The 22,837-nt window shown below is 40.7% G+C and overlaps 1 protein-coding gene across 7 annotated transcripts in view; it reads left to right on the top strand.

Annotated features, from left to right (window-relative positions):
* Positions 1 to 22,837, top strand: part of LOC146370015 (DENN domain-containing protein 5B-like) — a 72,550-nt gene that overhangs the window by 27,640 nt on the left and 22,073 nt on the right. For 5 of the 7 annotated variants that reach the window (XM_084909484.1, XM_084909483.1, XM_084909481.1 and 2 more), the window contains exons 2-5: positions 805 to 864; positions 6,915 to 7,024; positions 10,763 to 11,447; positions 18,709 to 18,896. In XM_084909484.1, the coding sequence (XP_084765610.1) occupies positions 805 to 864; positions 6,915 to 7,024; positions 10,763 to 11,447; positions 18,709 to 18,896 (1,043 nt within the window). The remainder of the gene's footprint in view (positions 1 to 804; positions 865 to 6,914; positions 7,025 to 10,762; positions 11,448 to 18,708; positions 18,897 to 22,837) is intronic. The other 2 variants (XM_084909482.1, XM_084909486.1) reach the window with 1 other exon arrangement.

Here is a 22,837-nt window from a genome sequence, read left to right as displayed (position 1 = left end):
CATAAAGTGCATAGTTCAGAATAGCTATAATTGTACCAGATGGTTGCATTCAGTTAAGTTGGACTAGACTGTAATACAAACCGTTCAAGTTTGTCAACAATAAAACTGACTGAAATGAGAGAAAGACTGAGTGCAGACTTTGATATTAGATAAAATGAATATTGATAAAGTTTACCTTTATGTACAGAATCTGAATATCGCAAAATATTTTAAAAAATTGCAATAATATCGTATCGTGCGTTAAGTATTGTGATAATATCGTATCGTGGGATGTATGGTGATTCCCACCTCTATTAAACAGACAGTCACTTTTATACGCTGTCAAATTTACATTACAGATATGAACTGTCATCTCTGTGGTCTCTTCTATGTGAAACTGGTAAAGTTATTTGACTGCAATATAAATATGGTATTACACTTGCTGCTTCTGTAGTTGTATTTTGGATATGCTGCTTGGTTTGACTCCAAAGAATGTGTTACTCACTTGCCCTAAACCTCGAGTTTCACCGACAGCTTCAAAAAGAGGTCACTAACATGAATCTAAGCATTTTAGTTTAATCTCTTGTTTCTGTTTTGTAATGTTCGAGTCCTTATTAGGAAAAAAGTGTCGTTTTACAATGTTACCGCTTCCATTTGAAGCATGTGTGTTGCATCCTTAATGGCATGCTATCATCTATTGTGTCATGTTCATGCTTACCTCATTTTCATGCATTTAATTTGCTTTTCTGTGTCCACTTATTATGACATTGCGCTGTTTTTCTGTGTTTTTTGCTCCATGTCTTGCTGCATGTGGTTCACCTCTAGCTTTGCACCGGTGGCTAGAAGCAGACCGCCAAGGCAGGGATCCAGATACTGCATCTGCAGGTAAAACACACTGCCTGTACTCCTCAATTCTGAGCTTACACTTCACATTATTTTCCTGCAAGCCAGCTTTGTTCTCACTCCACTGCTCTCTAAGTGTGTGTGATGTCAACCCTTTCATATAGTCAGTGGTCCGTAGGTGCGCATGCGCTGTCAAAATAAAAGACGCGCACCAGATAAGAAGTTGCAACCCGCGTTTGCGTACATACGATTTTCTGGAGGAGGACAGACATTTGTTTAGAACTCTTAAAGATGTCGAAGAAGCAAGCTCCTTTACTTTGGTGCTCCTCCACCTCCAAAGAAATGTCAGGAGGAGTAGGAACCCATATTCTTGGAAAAGTGGTTGCAGGAGGTGAGCTGGCTTCAAACAAATGCCAGCGGACCACTTATGTGCACCCCTGCATGTAGTGTTAATTTTCAGCAACTTCCTTATGAGGAAAATAAACTGGACTGTTGTATATTAAAATAAATATTTTATATAAATATATTTAGATAAACTAGGTGTGGGTGATATAGCCTCAAAATTATATGTTTTTAAAAATTGTTAATTTCAGTGATTGCAGGCAGCAGCATTTATTGATGTCATCAATGAGCTATTTTCCAAAGAGCTCACTGATGACAGACTATCTAATTTGAAGTATGAATCGATTACCAAACAGTGCCAGCGGCAGAGTATACGCCGTGACATGGGATAAGTCAAAATAGCCTAGGTTCTCTTTTCCATCGAAATTTTTAAATAAAACTATGACATTACTGCTTAACACTTTAGTTTAACAAAAACAAGAACTAAAGTAACCTTACTGTGTAACTCTTTGGGAGCCTGCACAAATATTGTCACATAGGAAATTAGAGAACAAATAAATTAGAGAATAAATAAGTAAATTTAAACAGAAATTTGAAAAAAAATCTTGCTGGTATGTTGTATCTTGGGTTAAGTTTTTAACCACTTGTTTAAAGCCCTGCGTTTTCATGCAGTTGCACCAGTAATTTCCATCCGAGCATCGTGTTTCTACCTTTAGTTCAAACAGATTTCTAGCATATTTTGCAAAGTAATGTTCTTTGTTTGCAGTCTGATTTTTTGCAGCTCCCAATAAATTACGTGTCTCATGTGAGATGAGATGACACTTGTTTTGTATTATTGTACATGTTCTTCATATAATGCTGTGATCCAAACAGTCCCTTTCACCAGTTTACTACCTTTACTCATGGAATGAAAACTCAGTATAGCAAGTTCCACTTATTATACCAGTTGTTACTTATCAGCAATATTATGCTAACAGCGTTAGCTATAAAACCTGTTTGCATGTTTGAATTGGTCTTTCTGCACATCAGCAGCTTGTGACCTATCTGTTCATACTTCACTGTGTTTCCTGAATTATGATGAGTTTCTCTGTGCAATTAAACACATCTGAATAGAACTAAGAAAATGTGTTTATTATGTAAACTATATTCATGATTATGTCCATTAAATCTTTTCGCAGTTTTAGTTTTAGGTTAATATTATTTACCAGCTTTAGGGAGTTTAAAGGCCAGCATGAAATTCTCCACATAGCACAGGTCGCATCGTACCACATATTTAGCTTCAAATTAAACTTTTGGCCCTTTTGGGGATAGAGAAATTATGTCAGTCCCTATCTGTTTGTGTTAGGCCAACATTCCTGTGCTTTGTAGATCCCCGTGGATCACCTCACCACCTCCATGTGGATTACAGTCTTCAATCCATTTCATCCTCTTAGCCAGTCGCTGTCTCTCATTTCCTGTCTGCATTCTACAACTCACAATGCTGAATGTAGGTCAGCTTATTTGAACTTGTTATCCAAATCAGTCCCTCTTGTCTTCATGACTAAAGCGGGTTATTGTTTTGGGTTTTTTTTTTAGTTATTGTGCTTATGCCTGACTTCTCTTATCTTCTGCCTTAGAGTTGACAGCCTTATAGTAAAGCAGTTATCTCCTGGGGTAGACAGTCAAATGTCTATAGCACAGGTGTCGAGGGCCGGTGTCCTGCAGGTTTTAAATGTGTCCTTGATCCAACACAGCTGATTTAAATGGCTAGATTACCTCCTCAATATGTCTTGCAGTTCTCCAGAGGCCTGGTAATGAACTAATCACTTGATTCAGGTGTGTTGACCCAGGGTGAGATCTAAAACCTGCAGGACACCGGCCCTCGAGGCCTGGAGTTCCCTACCCCTGGTCTATAGGTATGAGAGAGCAGGATGGGCGAGTTTTTTCCAAGTTTCTCTCCTTTGTATATTAGATGTTGCTTTAGTGATTGTTGTAAATGTTATCCCTGATGCACAATAGCGAGTATATTGCAGTACCCATGAGAGCATTCTTAAATGCTTTGGCTTCAGGCTTGATGGTGGCCTTCACCAGATGTGAAGGGCACCATCAAGCAGAAGAAAGAGTCCTATCTGGCTTGGTTAGCTTGTAAGATTTTGGAGGCAGCTGGCAGGCTCCTGCAGTCCAAGTGGAACACAGCTCAGGCAGTCACTGAAAAAAAACTTGGGTGTAGGAAGACTTTGTTATGGGAAAAGAAAAAGACTTTGATCTGTCTCAAAGCAATTTTGGCAAACAGTCGGGTGACTTGGGAGAGGAAAACGGCGCTCTATTTACATGGTATGGTGAGCGTGAGGTGCTACTGACCTCAAATGAGGATATAGTCGAGCCTCCTTAATCCAACTGAAATGTCTTCTGTAGAAAAAGCAGAGTCTGGGTGGTCACTAGACAACTTGTTGGTGGTAGGGTCCCTGGGGTGAGGCAGCCATGGTCTTTAAGGCCCTGGATGTTGTAGGGCTGTTTTGGTTGACATGCCTCTGCAGTGTCACCTGGAAACGTGGGGCAGTGCCTCTGGACTGACAGACTGGGATGTTGGGTCCCATCTTTAAGCAGTGAGACTGGAGACAGTGCTCTCAGGTGCAGCCTCAATGGGATGGTCTACATCAGGCTAAAGGAAAGAAGAGTCTGTCTGTTAGTCGAATTAGGATTCAGGCAGAAAAACACAGTTTTCGTCCTGGTCACAGAATGCTGGACCAGCTCTTTATCCTCTTGAGGATATTGAAATGTGTGTGGAAACAAGGTGACCGGTCTACATGTATTTTATGGACTTGGAGAAGACATTCGAGCATGTCCCTCTGAGCATTCTGTCTGAGATGCTTCAGGAGTATGGAGTGTCTGGCCTGTTGCTACTAACCTTTCAGTCCTTGCACAGCTATTGAACTTGGTTCACACTGCGAGTCAGACTCATTCCTGGTGGGTAGTAGACTCCACCTTCTTTTCAAAATTTTTATGGACAGAATTTCTAGACAAAGCCAAGTGAGTATGAAGCAGCATCAGTAAGAATTGGCACCTCCATGTTTGAGACTATGGTTCAACCAGAAAAGAGTTAAGTGCCCACTCTGGATAAAGGACAAGTTGCTGCCTCAACTGGTATCTTAGAGTCTTGTTGGGCATTTGACAGTGATGACCCCTGGGGACCTCCTGAGTGAGGTGTGCCAGGCATATCCTACTGGGATGAGTAAAAATCACCAGTATTGGTTTGGCTTAGTAGAAAAGGTTTGATTTTGGAGGAAGTGTGGACATACCTGGTGATTGGGGATAGGGAGTAAGGGCTAAGGGCTTCTATTAGAGTAGAGTAACATTGATGCAGAGCTCCTGCCAAGAGCAGTTGAGGTCTCCCAACTGGAAGCAGTGGTAAAAGAGACACTTCTTTTGTTAACTTGATAAAAACAGGGATGTATGCATGTGAAGACTGGGATGCACAGAAGTGCTCACTAATAAACTCCTTTGTTACCCAGGAGGTGTCCAGGCATTGACAAAACAGTGTTCACCTGTCCCTTTAGCCTTTCCCAGTTCAAAGTTATGCCTTCAAAATGAGGAATGAGCCAGCTAGTTTCCAGAGGCTGATGGAGATAACATTGGGTAATCTCAGAGGTTGGACCTGCTTTTTGTACTTGGATGATTTTTTGATCTATTCTCCAACCTGAGAACAGCATTTTTTCATCTTTGGGCTGTATTAGACAAATTAAGGCAGACAAAACTCACTGTTAAGATGAAAAAAGCCAGCTATTAGGAATGGCAGGCTGGTATCACAGGTTTGGTATCTCTCAGATTGCTGAGCCACTGAAGTGAAAAGGACCCAAAGTCCATTGGACTCCAGAATGTCAGCATTCCTTTGATGTCTGATATCTCAGGCCATCCCAACCCTGACCTAACCTTTGTGGTGTATACAGATCCCAGTGATGTGGGACTTGGAGTTGTGTTTGTGCAAACAAAGTAGATTATGCAGAGAAATTCTGGCCTATGGCCAGCATTTATTCCATTACAGAAAATGAGTGCTAACTGTAGTGTGGGCATTCAAGAAATGGAGATACCTAGAGGGTAGACACATCACTGTAGTTACTGATCACTCCTCCTTGGTTTGGGTGTTCAAAACCTAAAAGGGATCTGCACAATCACTTGCTGGATCCTGTATCTGCAGGAGTTCACCTTTACAGGTGAGTACAGGAAAATATAACACTGCTAAATGCTTTATCCAGAGCCCCTAGTGACCCTGCCAGCAATGGAACCCAGGTTGCCAGCATATTATCTGTTAAAGGGGAACCTCGCAAGCACATTTCATTATCAGATGAGGACATATGGAGAGCCAACCACAATGATGCAAAAATACAAATAGATGATGGGAATCTCACTGTGACTGAGGCTACCAAGTTCACCATCCTGGAAGACAAGGCCTACAGAGTCTTACAGCTTCCACACTTACAGCTTCAGGTTTGCATACCAGATTGTCTCTGGGAAACCCTTCTACAGTTGTTAGTTGATGACCCTACATTTGGCCACTTTGGCAGATACAAAGCCTAATAAAGGATGCAAACATTGGTATACTGGCCAGGAATAGGTTTGGATTTGAAAAAGTATGTACAAGTCTCATGTCAGCCAGAAATAGAAGCCAGAAAACCGTAAGGTGGCGGGAAAACTGCTACAAAGCCTAGTGACGAGGCCCTGGGAGATGTTTGAAGAATTCCCTTGGATGACTGACTAAACGTTTCTCCCAGTGAAAACGCTACATCCAGATAAACTGAATCAACTTTTTGGGATTTTGATTTCCTTCTTTTGGGTTCTCTTCGTGCATTAAAAACCCAAAGTGGGGTATTTTACATTCTATGATGTAGACTTGAATTGACAGAGGATTACCAAAATATAGAGAAGATTTTTTTTTCTTTGTGAATGAACTGAGTTAACTGGAACTGGGCTCAGCTAGCCAGAATTGAGAACAGTTATTTCTATTTGAGGTTTTTCATATATTGTTTTCCTTTATGAACCACTTGAGTGTTGAGTTGTTTTTTCTATTATATAGTATTTAATAATCTCTTTGAAAACTCCTTTGATTGCATCTTCAGGAAAGCTCACTGCAGAGCTTCCAGTTGCACAAGTGTGCACAAGTGTGCAACTGGAAGCCCATTCTGCTCTCTTTGCAGTTCAGTCGCTCACAGAGATATTCTTTCCATTTGGTTTACTGAGCCAGTGCTACTGATTCTGCTAAGCTTTATGTTCTACTTCTGTATCTCATGTCCAACATAATTGGAACTCTGTCAGGACCACTTTTCAAAATAGGATTGATATTTTATTTGGAGTAATGTGTTTGTAAAATCATATGCCTATTTTCTGGAACCTCCCAAAACCTTCTTGCAAATTCTAAAGAGGGGAAAGAACCCATCTCTGCGTTTTCACCTGCATACATGACAAGCACACCAGAAAAGCATCGAGTTTAGCAGCAATAGCCCTCACAGAACAAAGTAGGCATTAATATAACAGATATGGCATAGCTTAAGTCAGAAAAAGCATGGGGAAGCATCCTACAGAGTCACCAGCAAACAGTATCCTGCTATTTGTGAACAGCACGCCAAACGGGTATCCGTTTAGCTAAAACTGAGGTGGGCTGGCATTGAGCTCAGCTGATCTGGAGCATGACTCTGCAGCTCCAGGCCCAAGTTGTTTGATTTATTTTTTTGTTGATGCATTATTACCTTTTTATTTTCCCTTTCTCATTTGTCCAGGTGAAAACTTTGAGCAGAGTCCCCTGAAGAGGACATTCAAGTCCAAAGTTCTGGCACGTTATCCAGAAAATGTGGAGTGGAACCCATTCGACCAGGATGCTGTTAACATGGTATGTGGACTGTGATCTCTAGAGAAATGACAGGCAGAGGATAAAGGAGACTATGGATTCTATCAAAAGTACGGCGGCAAGAGCCCAATGGGATCATTTCTAGAGGAAATGGGGCAGATTAGTGGTTTTGGCCAGAGACAGAGGAAGAAGGTTTTGAGGCTTTGATTTAAAACACAGTTGGGCCTCAAGGAATTGTGGGTAACAAAGCAATTAATACAAATCCCCTCCAAAATTTTGTAGAGTTTTACATTTAGAGCTGTACTGACAGTGGCAGATTTATGGTTTTGATTTAGGTCTTTTAAAATCTTGTCAAGAGAAGAGTTCCACACTGCCAAACAGTATTTGGGATAGAGATACCAGACATATATGAACAGATACGAATCACATGTAGATGAAGAAATGATAGATTTTTAAGTTTTAAGTCTTTAGACATCTAGGGAGATCTATAACAACACAGCAGTTAAAAAGGGACAGGCTATGTACTGAATATATAGCTTTACATTCTACCTGTGGCAAAGGTGGGTATATATGCGCACACATGCAAATATGTGCCTTAAAGGGAGTTTCTACTCTGCAAATAAAATATTTTTGAAGTGCTTTCATATAAATAAATTACTAAGTAGTGTAATCAGCTGCCTTTCGAGTGAATCTCTTATTTTATATGCAAAAGTAAACTTGATGATGGCAGTCCCTGCTCTGCTCTGAAGCATAGGTGAGCCCAACGTACTGGGCTGTCAGCTAGTTCTCCACCTGCTGCGAGTTCTCTTTGTAGCAGCCCTCCAGCTTCCAGCAACTCACAGCAGACCAGAAGAAATCCTACCATCACCAACCATAGTCCTAGACAGCAGAGATGGACCACATGTGACAGCAGGACAGGAATGAAGGAGACATGACCAGCACAGTGCTCGTGATGGAAACAAAGGTGTGTACTCTCCTTGTGGATAAAGAGTACACACCTTGTTTTCCACCTCACCCAGCACCACATCTTTTAAATAATTCAGCCGTGCTTCTCTCCTTACATTGACATGGAAACAGTCCATTACGCAGCAGTGCAGCAGCTGAAACCTGATGCCATGTCAAGGGCATTTAATGACAGAAATATCATTCTTTCTTTTCCCATGTTTTCTGATCATTATAGCTCTTTAAATCATTATCATTATAGCTTTAAATCTCCTCTTCTACCTACATACCTCCATCATCTCTTCATCTTATTACCGTCTCACCGTCTGTGGAATCTAATCTCCTCTTTAGGTTTCTGCTGGGAGGGAAAATCATATATTTGTAAATGGCAGGGAGGTTTGCCCACTTCTTATGGATATGGTCCTGTCAGTAAAGACAATAAATACAACCAAATGACTATTAGCCCATGTTCTGCAGGCACAGAAATCGCACACTTTTCAAAACTTTACATTACACTAATATATATACTAATATACTAGTATATATATTCCCATTCTTGCTCTTTAAGTTAAGCCACATTTTACATACTAGATCTCTGATGTGTTGCAGTCTGTGACCAACAACATAGAAAGTGAAGTAAGTACCAGAGCATGTTTCTGTGCTTCTCTAGTTGTGACTTTGCTTGATCCAATATTTGGTTCAGATATTGGTCCAATATACCTCAAATCCTCTAACTATGGGCCAATCAGTGGGGTCGATCTGTTCAGTTCAGTTCTGTCCTGCTCTATATTTACTATGACCTCTGTCAGCAGCAATGCTTTGGATGCTAAACCAGTACCAAGGAGAACCTGCGTAGCTTGAAGGAAGCTAACAGTAAAAGTCAACGAGCGGGTGGAGCGGGTTTCCATGGCCACACAGCTTACATCAACAAGTGCAATGCAAATCAATGGAGGCAGTGGTGTAAAGAATGCCCCCACTGTCGAGTGACGAGTCTGGGTTTGGTTGTTGTCGTGAAAACTGTACTTGTCTGACTGCATTGTGTAAAGTTTGGTGGAGGGAGATTATGGTGTGGGATTTTTTTTAGGAGTTGGGCTCGGCATCTTCCAGTGAAAGGAACTTTACATGCTTCAGCATTACAAGACATTTTGGACAATTTCATGTTCCCAACTTTGTGGGAACAGTTTGGGAATGGCTCCTTCCTGTTCCAACATGACTGTGCACTCATCCATAAAGACTTGGATGAGTGAGTTTGGTTTGGAAGAACTTGACTGGCCTGCACAGAGTCCTAACCTCAGGCTTCCATAACATGAATTAGAGTGGAGACTGTAAGCCAGGCCTCATTCAAGATCAGTGCCTAACCTCACGAATCTGCTCTTGGAAAAGTTGTCAAAAATTCCCTTTAACACACTTCTAAACCTTTTGGAAAGCCTTCCCAGAAGAGCTGTTATAGCTGCTAACAGTGAGACAACTTCATATTGCACCCTATGGACTGAGAATGGGATGTCACTCAAGTTTATATGCTTCTGAAGGCAATAAGAGAAAATACATCCTGTGTTGCTCCTCACTCACGTAGTTAAATGATTGTTACTGCTTCCTGGTTCATTCTGCAGGCTTGCACTGAAGCCTGGTTAATGCTTATTTGAGACAAGACTTGCCAGATGTCATCATTTATATCATTATCTTTCATTACTGACTGAACTCAGAGGCAAAACTCTTGCAATTGTTCTGTAGAAAACAACAAAAAAGAATAAAAATGTTCATGGACTATTGTCAGATGCAGGATGGGTGTGGAAAGGAAATGATCTCCAAGTGCTCATTAAGACCCATGGATAATCCAATCAGGCCTAAATATTTGTTTAGATGCCCGTCAGCACAGAGCACAATAAGGAAGAGAATTCAAAATGTCAACAAATCGTCAAAACAATTATTGTGGATAACAGTTTGTGTGCATGTACACATGCATGGACATGGTGACTTGAGACTTGTCTCCACAGTGTGTCCTTCGTCTCAGCAGCCAAGTAAACCTGATGATGGCAGTAACTGATAGAGTTTGGCTGTGAAAGCAACAAGTGATCAAGTAATCATATGACATGTGATTGCTATAGAGTTAGCAAATTCCAACAATTATAATTTATTTAATAATTAATCTTCTCCTCATTTCTTGAAAATAGTGGATGTGTGGTATAAGACGCCATGAAAGACTTCCTCAGTGCCGTACTTAACATATTCAGGTATTTTGTTTTGTCACAGCAACAAACAAATCAGTTCAATAAGGACAGATCATTAGAAAGAATCACAGAATACAGACAGACGTTTGGCGGTTAGACTCCGATGGTCTGTCTCGGCAAAACAGAACCCCAGCTGTAAAAAGGATTAGGGGAGGACCCCCTGGAGCCTAGACGCTGTTGGTGGAGATGAAGGTGGCTTGAATGGAGCTTGAGTGATGAGATGGGGAGGAGGTGGGTTGCACAAAGACGCAGTGAGATTTAAAGTACGTGGCATGAATGGAAGTGATGAAGCTCAGATTTAGCCGGCAGCACCTTGGAGCGGACAAATGTGAGGCCATAGATCTTCCATATTGAACTCATTATAACAATAAAATGGAAAACAAAAGCATAAAACCGCAGAAATTCAAATTTGAGAATGGTCATGCAGAGAATCGCTGCCTTTTTCTTGTAAGATTTTCAGCTGTAGAATTAAATGTAAGCACCATTTTTACCGGTGTTTGAAAAACCTATGAGATCTGGAAACGTGAAAGATTATGGACACGTAAAAAAATTCCAGCGTGAGTGAATCAGAACTGATGCGATGATTTCTGTTTACCCTTTCTCTCTGCAGCTCTGTATGCCCAAAGGTTTGTCATTCAGGACACAGGCAGACCAGCGCGAGCCTCAGTTCCACTCCTTCATCATCACCAAGGAGGATGGATCTCGAACATATGGTTTCGTTCACACCTTTTATGAGGAGGTGACCAGCCCACAGATCTGCTCTGCCATGCAGACTCTCTACCAGATGCACAATGCCGAGCAAACAAATGCCGCTTCTTCCTCCTCCTCTTCTTCCTCCAGCATGGACTCACTAGCCAGCAGTTTAGATGATGGTTACTCCCCCACCTCATCATCCTCATCATCTTTATCTCGTGCAGCGGGGAGCTATGACTCGTCACGAGACACGCTCTATGTGTCCAAAGCCTTGTGTCTGATCACGCCTATGCCCTTCATGCACGCCTGCCGGCGCTTCCTTGCACAGATGCACTCTGCTGTTATAGCTGCAACCGCACCCCCCTTGCCACTGGAGAGCTACGTTTACAACATCCTGTACGAGGTGCCGCTGCCTGCTCTGGGGCGTTCACTCAAATTCCACGGCATATACGAACCCATTGTCTGCCAAAGGCCGGGACCAGGAGAGCTTCCCCTGGCCGACTTCCCCCTGGCAGAGGCCTTTTCTCTGCTAGGCGTGGAAAACCTGGTCCAGGTGTTCACCTGCACCTTGCTGGAGATGCAGATTCTGCTGTACTCACAGGGTAAGTACATTCTACACATGCTGTTGGATTTCTGGTGCTATTACACTTTAAATTGGTTCTACATACAGAATACAAACAGTATACCACACATTGTTAGATAGTTCCATTAACCTATTCGCTAAACATGCTTCCAACATGGTTTCAATGGACATTTTAACATGTTATAGGACCTGGAGAGTCATTGATAAGTTAAATGTCCAGTCGTCAGGTTCAGTTTACCTTATTTTAGTAATATCTTATATATATATATGAACAATTGAGAAGGGTCACTGTAACATTATACAGTAGTGGGAAAAATGTTTGCCCTCTTCCTGATTTCCTATTTTTTCTATGTTAGTAACACTTAAATGTTTCTAAATTTCTAAATGAAGGGTTATTATTATTAAAGGGGAAAAATCCAACCCTGCACAGCCCTGTGTGGAAAGTGGGAAAAGTGGGTTCAATTTTATTTATATGGCACCAAATCACAACAACAGTCACCTCAAGGGGCTTTATATTGTAAGGTAGACCCTACAATAATACATGCAGACAACAATTATATGACCACCTATGAGCAAGCACTTTGGCGACAGTGGGAAGGAAAAACTCCCTTTTAACAGGAAGAAACCTCCAGCAGAACCAGGCTCAGGGAGGGGCGGGGCCATCTGCTGCAAGTAGCCAGGACCAGTAGCAAAGGTAACTTTGTGGACTCACGAGACAAAAGTTGAATTTTTTGGAAGGCGTGTGTCACACTGCATAATGCAGCATTTCAGAAAAGGGACATGATAACAGTAAAATATGGTGGTGGTAGTGTGATGGAGCTGTTTTGTTGCATCAGGACCTGGAAGACTTGCTGTGGTCCCTAGCCTTTGGTCACTGTAAGATGATGGCACATTTTCATTTTTAATCATTGTTATGTTGCCAGTTTGTGGGTAGCTAACATATGATCAGCATATTTTGGTTTCATTTCCAAAATTGGGACAATTCAGCGTCCTGGGTGCCGGCGGAGCTAAATTATGTTAAAGATGCATCTGTCTTGGCAGTAGTTGGATCTCCACTCCACAGCCATCTGATAATCCGCTGGTCTGGCACACTGTGAGGATATGGGCTCAGATGACAAAACACTTCTGTCTGACTGATTTGTCTTGTTTGAGTCCAATCGCATCAAATGACCCTTTCTAACCATCTATAAGCAATCCTGTATTTCAAGATTGGTGTGGACGGAGCACTAGGTGCTTTAATCATTTGTTCACTGATAATAACTTTGCATCTTTTAAGAAACTCTCTGAAAATTCACATTTATTCAGGCATCTTCAGATTAGACACTTTCTTCAGTCTTAGATGTCGAACTTTCCTGAGGTACTTTGAAGACGGCAGATATGTTCCTAACTTTGCGCCCAACTCAGAAAGGGTTAATATCTGCTATCTGTCACATGCTGGTGGGCATTACAGGCCCTTCGATTGTCAGGCATTAAACTGCTTGTGAGCAGGACTTAAGCATGTCTCTGTCTGAGGATATGTGAGATTCAATATTTAAGTTGATAAATTCAACATCCTTCTGTCCCGACCCACTCGCACTGGCTGAGAGATCTGATGTCCTGTCTAAGCCTGGGAAAGATCTGTTCTGATTAGCGATACCAGCAAAACATACAAACAGCTGTGAGGGTCCTTGCTGAAATATTTGCAAATCTTCAGGCCCTGAGCCCAAGTTCATCACTGCTCTATGAGCCTGCATGTAGATTTTCATTTGTTTATTCTTATATATTCTATTCTTATTCTATATTATTTTTTCTACATATATATTTCTCTATTTAACTGCCACCTTAACAATAATTAAGTTTAGCTCTGTTCTTTCTTAGAATCTAAGACCACATTGCAATATGCTTTTTTTCCCCTTTCACAACCTCTTTTCTTTTTTTATTGTGCTTGTTATTAATGTGTGTGTATTCTGTTTGGTTAACCTTAATAAAAATATCTTTGAGAAAAAAATGAAATCAAATTCAGTTAATCAACTTCAGAGGTTTCAGTGGATACATTTTTGTCTTCACTCTATTATGCTATGACGTCGTTCCTTACTTTGAGGCCTTTTAGCCACTGGAAGCTATTGTAAGGCTTTCTGTCTGGTTGCCAGAAGTTGTGGATGTCTGTGGAGAAAATTTGTTTCAAACATACTGTTCCTGTTTTCTATACTTTGAAGCGGAGAAGCATTAGAAACGTGTAAAGTAAAAACTCAGAAGCAGATGAAAACAGAGAACACTGTAATGAGGCTTTATGTGCATATCACACTCAGATACACAGTGATCAGATTTTCCTGCTTCTAGGATTCCTTTCATTTATTATTGACAGCTGCAGTGAGACACAGTCTTGGCAGTGTGTGCGTTCCTCACTGTGTTAGAGTATTAGAGCCAAATGCAGAGAATCTAGTGTGTAGACTGAGATCATTATTTGTCCTACATTCCTCAGTCATACTCTTTTGCAGTTTCAGTGCAGCTTCAGCACTCTCTCTGCAGCTTGTTTATCTTCTGTGCATGATGAGTCAGGCAAAAAGAAGCTGCTAGCTCATACACCAGACCTTCAACTCCAAATCAAAAAACGCCAGTTTTAAAGGTGGCATTCACAACAACCATCAGAAACTACCTCTAAGAGGTCCAGGTTCTCTGTAAGCACGTAGAAATCACTCGTGTAAATAAATGAAGAGGAAAACCCTTTTTTAGTATGTGAGTCATATTTGATTAAATGGGATTCTGATAAATGCCATAAGGAGTTATCTGTCCAGACAGAACAAACTCTGCTGAAAGAGGGACATTTAACTTCTCAACTTTGAGGCAAGCAATTGAAGTGGGTATCAATGAGGGATGATCTGATATCCTCGTGTTGGTGTTGTTCCCAGACCATCATGAAAATGTTGTTCCAGGTTCAACATTGCAAGTGACCAATCACATTGTTGTGACGTTATTCTTTTGCGCGCCAAGCCATTCGTGCATTTATGAAATTCCAATGTTGCAAGGACAATATCAATTCTGCTTACTGTTTATTAAAGGGCCAGGGTCCGTTGATCGGTGGACAGAGGCGGTTTCTCGCAGCTTAAGTACAGTTTTTTGTTTTACGCCGGTTTTTCCTGAAGTCGCAAAAGTATGACGTCACAACATTCTGATTGGTCACTTGCAATGTTGATCCTGGAACAACATTTAGTATGATGATCTGGGAACAACACCAACACGAGGAAATCAGATCGTGCATCAATGAGAGTGACTAAAAACTCGACTCCCTCACTATGAATGTCAAAGTTGTCCCAGTGATCCTTTCTACATTTGTAAAATCTTGTCTGGTTCCATTGTTCTGGCATCTTTACTCTCTGGATCTGATCACGCACCTCACTGTGTTGTTCTTAGTAAAGAAAAGGTTTTTCAACACATTTTAGTATGAGCTTGTTAGTAAAGATGATTCTTGTGGCCCTTCCGAGTCACATTTATTCTGCAAAGGAGATTTGCTGCGAGAACATGAGGTTTGCATTTAAAATGTTTGCATTACAAAAAAAATTATATTAAAGTGTCAAATGACATATATGATATAACATTAATGACTGCAAAGACAGTGTGCTTAACTGACTGGTTTAATGATGTCAGACTTTAACAAGCACTGAAGCTTTTGCTCCAAATTAAAGGCAAATAAAAACCGTTTCATCTGTGCAGTCATGAAGACACTATAACTGTAATCACATTCTTGGCATATGTCAACGTGATTTCCTTGTTTCAGCATGTTCTGAGGTTACCGGCAAAGTCAATTTAGGTCAACAAACTTTCTTACAGAATACAAATTCACGAGTGCAAATTCCAGAAAGACTGTGTGTTTAAGCTGCAGTTGAACTGCTACATTTAATGTTAACTTAAGTAAACAAAGAAAAGTTTAATATGTTTATAGGTACTTTTGTTTCTGCCAGAAGTTTAAAATCGAGGATATGAAATCGTGAATTAGGCCGGTTTCTGCAATTACTTTCTTTGAAAATCCATAATAATACTCAATAATACAAACTGATTAAAAATGAGCATATTCCTTTTTACATACTGCACAGATTACACAAACATGAGTGATCAAAAAAAGTTGAGTAATTATGTGCGTACAGAAATTTACCAACTTCATATGTAATGGCGCTATAGGCAGGGAAACATGGAACAGTGCTACATGTTAATGAGCTGCTGTCCTGCCGTGTCGTTATTGATTTTATTCATTTTATTAAGCTAGCCGTTATTATTAAGCACTGTGGCATGGTGGTTAGCACTGTTGGCTCACAGCAAGAAGATCCTGAGTTCAATTCCACTATCAGGGGTCTTACTGTGTGAAGTTTGTGTGTCTCCACGTGCTCCAGCTTCCTCTCACAGTCCAAAGACATGCAGTTAGAGAATGGAAGGATTAGTCAAGATTCTTTATTTGTCACATGCAGTGAAATTGTTTAATAATGTTCACATTCCTACTCAGAGTCTCTGACTTTGGCAACCACTCAAAGAAAGAAAAAAAATGTGTAGATGCTAAAAGTTAGACCTCAAACTTCCAGCAGCAGCAGGTCGGTGGATCAATCACTGGCTCTACCCAAAGATGGAACCACTGACTTCACTGGCTGTTGATGGGACCACTGCAGGAGATTCACAGGTGTTTTGTAGATACACCTTAAGAATCTGTCTGCAGTTATTCTCTATATACAGAAATTGCCTGAACTGCTTAAAAAGCATCAGACAGAGCCAGGTGCCTGTGTGCACTAACACTGCACTGATGCAAATGTCATTTCCTGTCCTGACCTTCACAACAACTGTTAGTCTGTTTGCTGTTTAAGGTGCATCGTATGCGTTTATCCAGAGCAGTTGGCCAACATTTTCACACAGTGTGATTAATCAGCGTGTTTGACTTGTCATGGGATGACAACTTGCTTCCTGACAGTAACAGCTGTTTACCACAGACTTGCTCACTTCTTGCCTTGTGAGACTGAGCTGCTGGTCTTTATCAGTCCCTAATGCACCGTTACAGTTTCACAATGACTCGACCTGTTTCGTCTTGTTTTTCAGTTCTATAACAACAACAGCATCCCTGAGCCCTGTCAGTGCTGGGGCTTTCCAAAATATATCTGAAGGTGCCTCGAGTTAGCAAGTTTAAAGTTTGTCAGTGTGAGTAAAGGGAAGAGGAGGGAATTTATGAGATCCTGCACCTCACCACTTAAGTCAGATTAGAACAGCAAGTGTTGATGACTAAAGTAGAACATCTGAACTTGTTAAGGTGTTATTTTAAAGAGAGCAAATAGGATGAGACATGCTGCAACATTAAGAAACAGGAGTGTTTCTGTGAGATTTGCTTGCTGTGTTTCCCACACAAAGGAGAAACTTTGAACATGTACAGACATATGAAAAATATGCTCACACACCTACAGGTAGGATCTTCAAAACCTGGCTTGTCTCTTTCCCACAAAAACATTTATTAATTACTCAGATTTTCACTTTAAGAATGTATCCTTATGCCTCATTCACCCCTAAATTTAACACTCGCCTCGGATGGATCGGAGAGCAACTTGGGGTTAATATTGCCAAAGGATATTTGGCATGCAGACTGGAGCAGACGGGGATCAAACCACCAGTCTTCTGATTAGTAGTAGCTCAACTTCGTGCTTTGATTAAGTGCAGTTATTTTAGATTTGCATGAAAGGTAATCTTGATATATGTGTTATAATGCAGTTTAAAAAGTAGGCCCAAACTCAGTGGGAAAACCTGAGCACTGTGCCAACTTAGCCCCACATTTTACTCCGTACCATATGGCCCAGTATGCCAATAGTGCCCAGTATCATGATGTGTACGAGGGCTTTGAATACCACGAGAGCTTTAACATACACAAGTGTCTGCTGTGGTAGCAGCTTTAGTAACTTCTAGTAACTCTGCCTGTGTAGGTTCTTAATGACGATGAAGATGGGAAAAGTGTTTGCCCTCTTCCTGATTACTTCTTTTGGCATATTTGTCACAACTTTATGTTTTAGATCATCAAACAAATTTGAATCTTAAACAAAGCTTAAATTAATACAAAATGCACTTTTTAAATAATGACTGAAAAAAAGGCCATCCTGACCTACTTGATGCTGTTTGAAAAAGTAATTTCCTTGTAAACCTAATCAAGCCTTTGTGATAATTGGTCATGAGTCTTTAACATCAGTTGCCATTGCAGAATTGCAGAAGCTGGTTCCACAGAAGAGGGGCCTGAAAACTGAAGGCTCTGCCTCCCATTCTACTTTTAAATACTCTAGGAACAACAAGTAGGCCTGCAGAGCGAGAGCGAAGTGCTCTAATAGGGTGATATGGTACTACAAGGTCATTAAGATAAGATGGGGCCTGATTATTTAAGACCTTGTATTTGAGGAGCAAATCAGTTGTCGGCCAACTCTTACTGCCTTTATCAATGAATCTAGGCGGAGCCAGTTTCTCCTGTGCTCCTAGCTGCTGTTCTTCTTCTTCTTTATTTAAGAATAGACTAGAATACGTGTAGGTATATGCTGCCCCCTTTAGTTTCAGAACAATTGCACCCTTGGTTTGCTGCCTGTGGTATTTACCTTAGTAAAAAAAACATCAAGTACTATTGCAGATTCCAAAATTTGCCTTTGAGAGGAATCACACGTATTGGTTCTTTAGACATCCCTAATTCTCCGAACACAAAAGAAAAAGACCTATTGCCTCACTTTTTATTTGAGTGTGTGACATTTATTCTAACATGTATTTTACACACTTACCTAGAGCAGCTGTGCTTATAATTTTTTACAAGTGTCTGTGTGTGTGTGTGTGTTTATATAGACATTTAAACACAATTGTAAATACATTCTGCTTCTAGAAACTGACGTTTTCCGATAAGTGAACCAGCTGTATCTCCGACACACAGACTGTGGTTAAGACTTTGGAAACCTTCAGTGAAGGTGCACATACAGATCGGGAGATGCTGGCTGAGCCAGGGGGAGTGGACCATAGGAGAGGAGAGGATGGATGAATTCATGAAACCTTAGTTATGTTTGATACCCTCTCACCTCTGTTTCCTCCAAGTGGACTTTTCACTCAGGCCATAATGATGAAATCTGATTGAACTGCTGCTGAACTCAATATTAGATCCAGCCTGCAAAACACTGTAGCAGTGCTTGTGTGGTGTTTGGTGGAGCTTAGCGTGAATTTAGGATCATCAGAGTGCAATTTTACAACTGACATGAAACTACGTGTTGCTGTAATGCTCTTGTCTCACATCACAGTTCTTTCTCTGTGTTTCTCAGACTACCAGCGGTTGATGACAGTGGCAGAGGGCATCACCAGCCTCCTATTTCCCTTCCAGTGGCAGCACGTCTATGTTCCCATCCTGCCAGCCTCCCTCCTTCATTTCCTAGATGCACCTGTTCCCTACCTGATGGGCCTGCAGTCCAAAGAGGGCACTGACCGCTCCAAACTTGAGCTTCCTCAGGAGGTACAACATCAGCCTGGGTAGCGTTAATGCACAGACCAGCCACAACATTAAAACCAGCTGTATAATATTAATTACTATCGACTAGGGGACCTACCAGGCAGGGTACCAGTGTTGGTTTCTATGGTCTGGCACAGGATGCTGGCCGCAGATCCTTTGAGTGCTGTAGGTGTATGGTGCTTCTGTCACTGGGCTTGATCAAGCTGTGGATTCATGAAACTGCATCAACAATGGTCAGAAGGCAGCCAAGTTTGTGAACGCAACTCGAGAATGAAGGATTTTCATAGTTATGTCACAGGTGCATCTCCTAGAAATTTGGGACTAGTTTAAATCTGACCTCTGGGTGAAAAAGTACAGACGTTCTGTATTTAAGTAGAAGTGCAGATACTTGTAAAAATACTCCGGTAAAAGTCAAATTACTGAATCAAGAGGATGACTTCACACATGAGTACTGTCAGGGGTCAAAGTGAGATACAGCATGTGCTGTGGCTCAGCACAGGGAAAAGAATCACAGCTCACAGTAATTTCTAATGTGAGTTTCAGTAGATTTCCTTTGTGTGCAGGCTGTGGTTAGCTGGTCTGCTGCTCTGTGTGGATTTACAAAACTGATTTCAGCAAGATGTAAGCAGATGTTTCACAAGCTATAAGACACAATGTCTTAAATTTGTCAGTTACTGAGCCATCCTTACCTTTAAATCCAACCTCTCTTCTTCCTCTCCTGTCCTGTCTTTCTCATCTTTCTTTATTTCTGACTGAAGTTGTCTCTCACTCTTTCTCTGTGTTTAATGATGTTTGTGCAGACATTGGATGCCCCTTAACCCGTTAAAGCCGGTCAGAGCGGGCACGCTCCGTTTTGCGTAATTATTTTTAAATCCCTGTAGAAGTGGAACCGTGTAAGCTAGCGCAATAATTTTTTTTGCATATGAAACCGGAGGAGTTGTACTTAAATCTTATGCCATCAGCTTGTCCTAGTTCACGGTTTCCTTCCACATATAGCTTTGCAAATATTGCATAAAAAGCGCTTGCAGGAACAAAAACATAATATTCCAGAAACACACTTTGCTGATCCGATCAGCTGTTCGTAACACTTCCCACATTGAAAAAGACGTCAACGCGAACGATCGCATGTCCGCCATTACCTGCCCGAAACCGGAAGTGACGTCATTTTGCGGAAAATGTCGTTTTTTTACTTGTAGGCCTTAAAAGCCTATACTGGTGTATGTTTGACTCTATACTTTTCTGAATAGTTTCTGTGATGCTCAGAACTCAAATTGCACTGCTGAAAATAGTTTATTTTGATGCACCTGCTGTTTTCTTTGCAAATTTGCATCATAGGATTGTTTTTCGTTTTTCCTGCAGTGTATAAAAATTGCTGTATCTCAAAAATAAAACTATGAAGACACTCAAAAAAAATTTCCTGTTGTTGTAAACCATTTTTTGCAACTTTTTTGTATTTAAAGTTTTGAGGGATAAACCTCTTAAATTTCTCTAAGTAGAAATATATGTAAAAAAACAAAAACGATTTTCAATTTTTTTGTAGTTTATTGCACTTCTTTGCAATTTATGTAGTTACTATGGACTTAATGCATACATATTATTAAAATATGGGCTATAACAGTTGTATTGATGTATAGCAACTTGAAATGCTCCCAAAAATGGCTCCACAACATGTAAAAATATAAAGTAAGCTCTGGCGGACTTGGTTCTATGGTAGGTCTTAAAGGGTTAAAAAAAAACTTTATTCTCTTTAAATAAACCTAGAGTAACAGACATGTTTAAAATGTAGGGAGTAAAAGTTGTCAGAAGAAAAATACAGATACCTGAAATTTCTACATAAATACAGTAACGAAGTACTTTGTTATGTCCCACCTAAGAGGTCAGAGGTCAGGTTTTCTGAAACTCTTGTGAACACGAAACTCCAGAAAGATGTCACCTAGGATTTTTGCATTTACACCAGATCAGGATGTCATCTGTATTTTTATAAAAAATGTTCCTTTTCGGAGCACCCAAACTGAAAAGCTTGTAACAGGAAATTGTAATAACATAGAACTTAATTTATAATTTCACATCTTCTAGTTTCTGTTCAGGTGTGTAAGTAACCTCCTTTAAGTCTAACCACACACACACACACACACAAAACAAACACACTTGCACATTCAAATGAGCATGGCACACATTTTACTTATTAAACCAGAAAAAAAACTGAATCAAACTTTATTAATAATGGTTCCGTTTGTTCAAGTCTCTATAAGGACACAGCAGCCAGCTCAGCTGAATGAAATACAGTCTTTATGTTGTCATTGTTCTGGATCTGCTATCTTTATCTTTGTATTTATTGTAGTTTTACGTTTATAAAAGCCTAACATGCAGTTTTAATGCTTTATAATGCTACAATGCTGTTCTTCTTTATTGGATGAGGTGATGTTTTTTTAACTATATCATCCCCTGCACTATATTCAATTCAATTCAATTTTATTTATATAGCTCCAAATCACAACAAAAGTCGCCTCAAGGCGCTTCATAGATACAGAGAAAAACCCAACAATCATATGACCCCCTATGAGCAAGCACTTTGGCGACAGTGGGAAGGAAGAACTCCCTTTTAACAGGAAGAAACCTCCGGCAGAACCAGGCTCAGGGAGGGGCGGGGCCATCTGCTGTGATTGGTTGGGGTGAGAGAAGGAAGACAGGATAAAGACATGCTGTGGAAGAGAGACAGAGGTTAATAACAGATATGATTCAATGCAGAGAGGTCTATTAACACAGTGAGTGAGAAAGGTGACTGGAAAGGAAAAACTCAATGCATCATGGGAATCCCCCGGCAGCCTACGTCTATTGCAGCATAACTAAGGGAGGATTCAGGGTCACCTGGTCCAGCCCTAACTATATGCTTTAGCAAAAAGGAAAGTTTGAAGCCTAATCTTAAAAGTAGAGATAGTTTCTGTCTCCTGAATCCAAACTGGAAGCTGGTTCCACAGAAGAGGGGCCTGAAAACTGAAGGCTCTGCCTCCCATTCTACTTTAAATACTCTAGGAACAACAAGTAGGCCTGCAGAGCGAGAGCGAAGTGCTATAGACATATAAATAAACTGATATGAAATAATTAAATGAAAAACAGTCAGTTTCCTTGTTATCGTTAAATTCACCTCAAGGCAGAGCCAGACAGGAGTAGTCTTTTATTGCTTTGTCACTTTTCAGCCTCAGTCAGACAGTGAGGAGGTGAATGTGTCCTGGATTTTAACCATTGTATAGTCCAGTGCTGGGTGGGTTACAGTTACTGTGTGTGTCTGTGTTTATGTGTTAAGGCAAGATAAGGCTCTAACAAAGCAGAAAATCGATTCTTTCAGGCCTCTGGCTTTGCTCACAGCCCCATCATCACCCTGGGTCGTTAATCTGGGACTTTACATATGGGTGTTAATTATCCAATTCAGTGCAGGATGCCTCTGTGCATCACCCACAGCTCCCTTCTAACTCCCCTCACCTCCTCCTCATCCCCTCACAGGAGCCCCTGCACGAACACAGTTTGTCCCTGTGTTTGCCTTTGAAGTGGATGTGACCTAGAAATGAAAAGCCACACAAAGAGTAGATGATGAGAGGGAGGAAAGTGTAGCCAGAGTTTGTCTTTTCCTAACCCTGTTTATTAAAAACGTGAGCATGAGAGATGTTTGGCTCTGTTACACTGTACCTTTCTCTGCCTGCAAGTATAGCTATGAGAGGCCAGAGCCAAACTAACGTTTCTGTATACTTAATTCAACAAGTTGGTTTTTTGATTGTGTCTGTGTGCTTAAAGTCTCATGGGCTCACGTGCCTTACTGCTATCTCACAGAACTCCACGTACATCTCACCTAATTTCGATATCTGTTTTTACACTCATTCAATATTCTCACCCAAACCTTCTTTTGCTTTGCTCAGTGAGATTTACTACATTTAGAATTCAGCAAACAT

The sequence above is a fragment of the Perissodus microlepis genome, chromosome 17 (genome assembly GCF_051167445.1).
Source record: "Perissodus microlepis isolate ML-2025 ecotype Zambia chromosome 17, ASM5116744v1, whole genome shotgun sequence".
Taxonomy (NCBI): Eukaryota; Metazoa; Chordata; class Actinopteri; order Cichliformes; family Cichlidae; genus Perissodus; species Perissodus microlepis.
Note: the sequence above shows the minus strand (reverse complement) of the source record. Positions and strands in the feature narration are given on the sequence as shown.